The following is a 7,457-nucleotide window of genomic DNA, read 5'->3' as shown; positions in this document are numbered from 1 at the left end:
CAAAAACATCTAACAAAAGATCCTGTTACTAAAATCTGTATTAAATAAATCTTTGAACCTAACGCTCTTTTTAAAACTCGTTAAGAAAAAACTAGGATTAAAAATGTGTTTTAAAGTATTTGTTCACCTTGGTAATCTGAAGCTACAGTATGTATACAGCAGTATTCATATGCTAGTTACCATACCCATAAATGAAACATAAATTGATATATTTTATTTGAAAACCTTTTCTTGTAAAAACATTTTTTAAATTTTAATGTAGATTTGTTTTCTCCTTGAATTTCTGAAATTTATAAACTGTAAAAACCCAGATGAAGCTTATATTTCGTACTGTTGATTATCATCTATAATATCTGCATTTCATTCGCAGCACCTTTCAAATAACTAACACGACATTAAAATTGATTTCTGAAGGTGCTTTCATTCTAATTAATAAAGATCACACTTGTGTTGAATGTGTCCTAACATGTTTTTATTCTGATCATAAAACAGCCCCTTAAATGTGAATAAACATGTTATGCTTCATTGATTATATATTTGAATATCTGAAACAAATACCATATATTTACAGAGATCATCTGGTAGTAGCAATCAGTTTTGATACAACCTAAAAAGTATTACACATCATATACAAAAGTTACTGTAAGTACAGAACAGAAGCAATCATTTCATTTAATCCCTTCTGTAAATAATACAGCCACGGCTAGTGATAGAGTAAAATAAAAGGATCCAGTCCCAAAGTCCATGTTGGTTCTCTTCACTGTAGCTTTTTTTTTTAGGTTATTTCTGCATTCCTACTTCCCAGGAAAGCAAACAACCCATCTTTAGGAAAAGGATGGTGTCTAAGGGTCCAGAGGTGATTATGTTCCAGCCTGAATGCTGCAGAAGATCCATTTGACCTGCTGCACAATTATGGGTTTAGTGTTAACTCATTGCTGTCTTCTATATCCAGATCCTGGTCGGAATCATCTGATACATCAGAGTCCAGATCTGTGGGGGACTGCGCAGACCCAGAGTGCACACGGTGTCCCCCCGGGGTCAGCTGTGGGGATGGGCCAGTCTGCCGGTGCGCCATGCTCTGGATTCCCACCTGCTCTGTGACTTTGTCTGCTTTACAGCTCTTCCCGAGCACACAGTCATCCTCCACATCCCTCTTACTGCCCTGAGGATTTTCCTGTCATAGATAGGAATTTTTGAATATTAAAGCCACAAACCTGCTACTGATGACTATAATTCTTTGCTAAATAAGATGCTGACATTGCAGAAATCTTTTCACCTGTTTTAATCTTCTCCACTTGGCTCGTCGGTTTTGAAACCAGGTCTTGACCTGTAATACAACCGAAAAACAGATAAATTCTCTTCTCCTTGTATGCCACAAATTTTACTTATCCAAATCTGTGAATTAAAAACGTAATATATTGTCTAATACTATTTGATAATAATAATAATAATAATAAAGATATCAATTATTAATTATTATTATTAACATTTAAGCACAGGCTACTTCTGACCATTACACTAAAAATAATTAAAATAAAATAAAATAAAAAGCTGCCCAATGATCTCATGTCCATTCTTGGGACACAAAATAATATCTTAAAACTACCATAGAATTATCGGAAAACATGCATCAACGTCGCATTTCCATTGTTATGAATGGCATTCTGACCCTCCATCCTGCCTGAAGAAATCATAAGAAATACGCAGAAATCCTCTGAATGCCAGTTTTATCGACAGGTGCGAAAGGATTTCAGCACCAGGGAATAAAAATAAACGAATAAAAACAGAAATCTAGATCATCCAGAAATCTTCCCTCTTCAACACTGCCTTCATGTTTCTATTTTTCGGGTACTGTTGCTCTGAGCTCCATATGTAGCCTGGGCTCTTGGGGCCCTAGGGCCCTCAGCTAAGGGAGAAGATGATCGCAGTCTCGGTTATTATTGTTTTCATTTGTTCCTTGTTGTCACTGTCACAAAGAAAGTTGCTTTAATTATAGTCCAAGTCCTGCTAAAATTTAAGTGGAAGAATCTAGCCGAACACAGCATGAGGGCCTCTTCGGCTCCCTGCACTGATTTTAAAAAAAACAACACAAGATAGCCCCTTCAAAAAACCATAGCCCTTCCTGTGTTGTTCGGACATTAAAAAATGTTTTCAAACTCAACCATTACAATGTTTAAATATCCTAAAAAAAAAACAAAAAACACTACATTTGCTGTAAATAAGCCCAGAATTATTAATACTCATTTAAAATCTGGATATTTTTGTCATCTTTTAATTTGAAGACCAGCCGCAGCTAGTTGCTGCTGATTGTTCCTTTCACAATGAAAAAATCATTTCCCACATTCCATTTTAGAATAACATTTCAATAAAAACAGATAAATATTAGTTTAAAAACTGCTACAAATGTTTTGGTCAAATTAAAATAATTTTGAATCTATCAAATACATTTCCGGCTTGCCTGCATTTTAGCAGCCTTTGAGTTTTAAAGCTTTATTATTTACCCACACAAATGCATGTAAATTAATAATAATAATAAAATTATTGTTATTATTATTATTATTATTATTATTATTATTATGACATCCAGTCATCCAATGATACAGACGACTAACTAATAGCATGAAACTAAATTTGGTTCTGAGCGGGTTCTGCCTCCTCACCTGTCTCTCGCTGAGCTGTAGCATCTTGGCCAGGCGTTTTCTCTCTGGAGGAGACAAGTATTTCTGAGTCTCGAACTTCTTCTCCAGTTCGACGGTCTGGTCGTTGGAGAACCGGACCTGGCCTCCCTTTCTTTTGTGTAGAGGCCGCTGTATAAACGGGCTCCACAGCAGTGGCTTTCCTTCACACAGAGAGCACACACCTGGATTATCAGCCGTGGTTCTGGTCGGTATCGGAACATTACATACCCGGTGGACATTCACAGCACACATATGACCCGTTATCGCTCACATATATGGTTCCACAGAGCCTCAGCTTTATTTCTACTGCAGTTAGAAGCACCTTTAAAGCGATTAATTCTTGAGTGCGCATCATACACAAAACACAGCAGATGGAAAGAAAATAAAACACATTGAAGTGAACATATGTCAAATGAAAATACAATACAAAATGTAAAAATAAGTAGCAAGGCTGCATTTCGAATAGCGCATAAACAGCATGACTCGACAAGGGCTTGAAAGGTAAAAGTTCTGCGTCCAGTTTTGGACCGGAACACACTTAAAAAGGCCTGAACTTTGAGAACGATAGAGGAAATGTTAACTTAATATGTGGTTAGAAGAAGTTCTAATTGATTTCAAACTGAGCACTGGTTCCGGATGTACCAGAAATGTTTTGGGTCAGTTTATTTAGCTTGGACGCGACAAAAAGGTGAACAGTTTGGGAAATCATCTTTCCAGTTTTGTCAATATTCCACAAATAAAACAAAGCTGCATTTGACAGTTTCAGAGTATTCCAATATTTATTTTTTGATGTCCTCGACTCTGCAGCCGTCGTTCCAAAGCAAGTGGAAGAGATGGGCCGCATGTGGGGAATCAGCGCTGCTTCCTCTCCATTAATGGTCTGGAGCAAACAATAGCAGCCAGCCTGCTGCACGCTGTCTTCTCAGGAAGGTCGTGACAAAGTGAAAACTATGGCCAAATATCCGCTTCATGTGCTTCCTGCTTTCTGCTGTGATTACAGCCGAGGGTGACTATTCAACAGCCGTCTGCTGGTGCCTTAGATCTGCAGCGTTTCATGCAGCCTATCTGTGGAGTTTCTAACCCGCTTAGGACCAGAATGTTGTCACCTTGATTCATGGCTGCGGAAGTGTCTAAAATCTAGTATTTTTCCTAAACGACTTCAGTTATTTTCTGTTACTGTGTCTATTTAGTCTGTTAACAGTGGATAAAAGAGAAAACATGTCATATCCTGTGGTGATAAATCAGGATTTCATTAACAGCTCCTGTTAATACTTTGTTTACTGAGGAAGAAGCTGTAAAGGTTTTTGTCAGATGGATATTTGAATAAACATTCAGGAACAGAAGTTGTTTCTGGTGTAACATCTTCTCCCATTTTCTTTAAAAACACCACAGGGGAAGCTCATTAACATAAATGATCGTTCGTTTTCCTAATGAAGGCTCCTTATTTGTTGCAACTCGGCTACATAAAATAAATTTCACCAACAATCACAAATAAACTAAATTTTTCAGCCTTTTGTATAATCTTATGATATATGATTTTTTTATAACTTATGATTCAAGTAAAATATTCACATGATTTCTTTTTTCTGCAGGGATCCGTTTGGCTCCAGAAGGCCCTAAGCTGCTTTTTACACTCTAAATCATGGGTCCCATATTACTGCATGATCACAACAAACTGAACAAGACTGTTTTTAAATTATCTGTTGTTTGTGACTCAGAACCTGGAGACCATAAGCTCTTCTCCTTGAGGTTTCGTCTCTACTCTCTTGATCCCACTGGCCCCGATGTGCCGCTGTGTCCCCTTCGCTCTATGCAAACAAAAAGACAGCCACATCCTCGCAGGGCCCAGCAGAGGAAGCAAACAAGAAACAATATGTGAAAAACGGATCCCGGGCTATCAGAGGCCGAGTGTTTCCTGAATATGGCTGTATTGAGGATGTCGATAAAATAATCAGCAGCGTGCAGCGGCCTCCCGAGGAAGCGGCTGGCCGGGGGGAGACAGGAAAACATTTAACAGCTTCTGAAAGCAGATTTACTCCTATCGACAGGCTCACAGCTTCCGCTATGAACGGAAAAGGCCCGACTTGTTCACAAACACACAATCACTATACTTCAGAGGACTATCCTTTACTTTCTACTCAATCAAATCTAATGTAGGATTTAATATAACCCAGTTCAATCAGTGTTTAACAGTCCACCAGCTCTACATGTTTCCTGCGCATGACAGAGGTTCTTCTGATGTTTCAGCACAATGGGCCTCGGGAGAAAAAGTCAAGGTCGCCCCTCAGTTCCCCAGCACCACCCCAGCATGCTGTGCGCATATGCCTGAACCTTTTGTGCCCTAAATGTCTGTCACAGTAACAGCGTGACTCATGTGTGCGTGGTCACTCATCATGCGCAAAAACCCTTTGGGAAAACTGTGCAAAAGTCTCCAGCTGCTTATGAAGTATGGTGTGTTTATGCAGATACATGCAACTGGAGATGATCTGAAGTTCGATATGCATGACCAAGCGTGATACTCATGCAAACAAGGTTTCGTTGGCACTGAAAGTTTGTTAATGCAGAAAACGTCCCTGCAATGAGTGAGAGAAAACTGTTTTACTGCCATAGAAGCTTGCATATTTATAATTCACGCTCGTGTAAAACGATGATGTGTTGACTGAGTCACCCTTTCCCAGATATGTTCTCACACAAAAGGGAACATAAACCTGTTTAACAGTCACAAAGGGAAACGGAAAATATTGTTTTCTTCAGAAACAGTAAAAATGTCAGTTCATGGAAAAGTGACAAAGAGCAGTTTGGGAATGTAAAGAACAGAGAAAGTGAAACATTTCCAGCTACTCACCAAGGGGGTCTTGTCGGAGCAGCGCCTGTGCATAGTCCCCCATGGAGCGGTGGTGCTGCTGGTGGTGGAACTGGTAGATGGAGCCGCTGAGGGCTCCAACTGGGCCATACGTCGCTGTCAGCGCAGCGTGTGACAGTACCGGGTGTATCGGCGTGGGTTCGTAAATCGGCGTCCGGTAGGGAGAAATCAGGCTGGTGAAGGATGAATTCGCTGACGGGAGTGTCGGTGTGGGGATCACCGGTGTGGAGCAGGAAGAGGATGAGGAGGAAGAAGAAGAGATGGCAGTTGAGCTGGTCCTTCCCAGGATGTCCTCGATGTAGAAGGGGGTCGGGTGAGCCGGCTGGATAGGGGTCGGTGCGTAAAGCGGGACGCTCATAGTGGTGCGTGCCGCCGCTCCCCGTCTCTTCCAAACTAAATTTACCAAGACTTCTTCAGGTCTTCTGTCCAGAGTTTCTTTTAACTGCCAACTCTGAGGCCGAGCTTCCTTTTCTTAATTACCCAGAACGAAGAGGGTTCCAGGGCTGCGCAGGGGACCGTTAGATTGTTTTGGTGCCCATCAGGTCGGACTGGTGACCAGCTGACACTCGATCCAACTGCTGGCTCTGTTATCTGACTGCAGCCGAAGAAGGGAGGAGATAAATGGACGGCCAACTTCCTGCAGGTGGCCGGTGGCCGTTTCTGATTGGCTTTGTCTAAGACACAAACTTGCTCCGCTGTGAGGGAAGATTTTCTTGCTTTTTTGTTGCTGAACGAGTAGAATAGTTTAATGTGTTCCCGTAGCTTTAGGATGGTTACAGTAATACAAATAAGTTCTATTTTCTCATAGTTATTGCATACAGAAGAAAAGCTTTTATACAAGAGAAAACAAGGTTTCATAAGTTCAACATTTACACTGAAAGGAAACAAATTAACAAAATATTAAAATTAGGTAAATTGTTTTACTTTTACGCCAGGGGAGAAAGCGCTATGCCTTTTGACATGATTCAGATGCTGCCAAAATAAAAAGGAAATATGGGCCTAAACCATCAAACAAGACTACTCATCAGAAGTATTTTTAAACCAAAGCTTTTTAAATATTGAGCCAATTTTTGTGCTCCATTGTGCACAAGAAGCTTTATTTGAGTGTCATAATTAAACCCTTTGCCTCACCAAAAACCATTAATGATATAAACATGACACCCTTAATTGTAAATGATGGGGGATCTAGTCTTTTAGTAATTTCTATTTAGGGTGTGGATTAAAGGATTGGACCTTCTAATAATCTGTAGTTGTCCTGTTAGCTGTTAGCCTGAGGTGGCTCCATATAAATGCTTTTTAATGTTCTGCTTATTTCTTTCATGCTTTAGTAAGTCTTACCACTAATGTGTAAAACTTAAATGGAGTTGTTGAAAAAGCTCACAGTTAATTCTAAGGGTCTGCTGCAGCAGATTAACAATTATTATTAAGTCACATTATGAGATGGCCCATTATCAATGTTTCTATGAATGACGAATGAGCAGCAACACAGTTTGCAGGTAAATGCTTACACCAAGTCAATGATTATGGTTGAGGTTGTGAATATAAACTTAGGGTATAAAAGGACCCCAATGCCACCATACTAGTATCCCCTAACTAACAAAGCATATAAAGCAAAGAGATAATTCATTGCAGTGTGGAAGCCACACTAGACGCATGTTAGGGGTCTTGAAACACTGGGGGCTTTAGCCCAGACCTCTCCTATATCCTCTTCCCTCTTTAAAAAGTGACCTATACAGTCTGTTTTAAAGCATTTTCCCCATCATGTTTATCTCTCAAGGCAGCACTGAAAACATGTAGCCCACGCCCACCTCCAGAGTGGCCCCACCCCAGTCTCATTAAAGTATAAATTATGCTGAGCCAGACAATCGGATCCCAAATAGTGTTTTTTCTTTAGCCATTTAGGAACCAGTGAAGCC

At 40.1% G+C, this 7,457-nt stretch overlaps 1 protein-coding gene across 1 annotated transcript; it reads right to left on the bottom strand.

The window, feature by feature from the left end:
• Positions 1–450: 450 nt before the first annotated feature.
• On the bottom strand, positions 451–6,146 carry hhex (hematopoietically expressed homeobox). Its single transcript, XM_047376416.1, has 4 exons — positions 5,524–6,146; positions 2,661–2,839; positions 1,277–1,327; positions 451–1,174 (listed from the first exon to the last, which is right to left on the bottom strand). The coding sequence occupies exons 1-4, from the start codon at positions 5,897–5,899 to the stop codon at positions 911–913; spliced, it is 870 nt and encodes a 289-aa protein (XP_047232372.1). The 5' UTR covers positions 5,900–6,146; the 3' UTR covers positions 451–910.
• Between the last annotated feature and the right edge of the window lie 1,311 nt (positions 6,147–7,457).

This window comes from Girardinichthys multiradiatus, chromosome 10, assembly GCF_021462225.1.
Source record: "Girardinichthys multiradiatus isolate DD_20200921_A chromosome 10, DD_fGirMul_XY1, whole genome shotgun sequence".
NCBI classification, from domain to species: Eukaryota; Metazoa; Chordata; class Actinopteri; order Cyprinodontiformes; family Goodeidae; genus Girardinichthys; species Girardinichthys multiradiatus.
The sequence above is the reverse complement of the archived record's forward strand: the minus strand, read 5'-3'. Positions and strand labels throughout refer to the sequence as shown.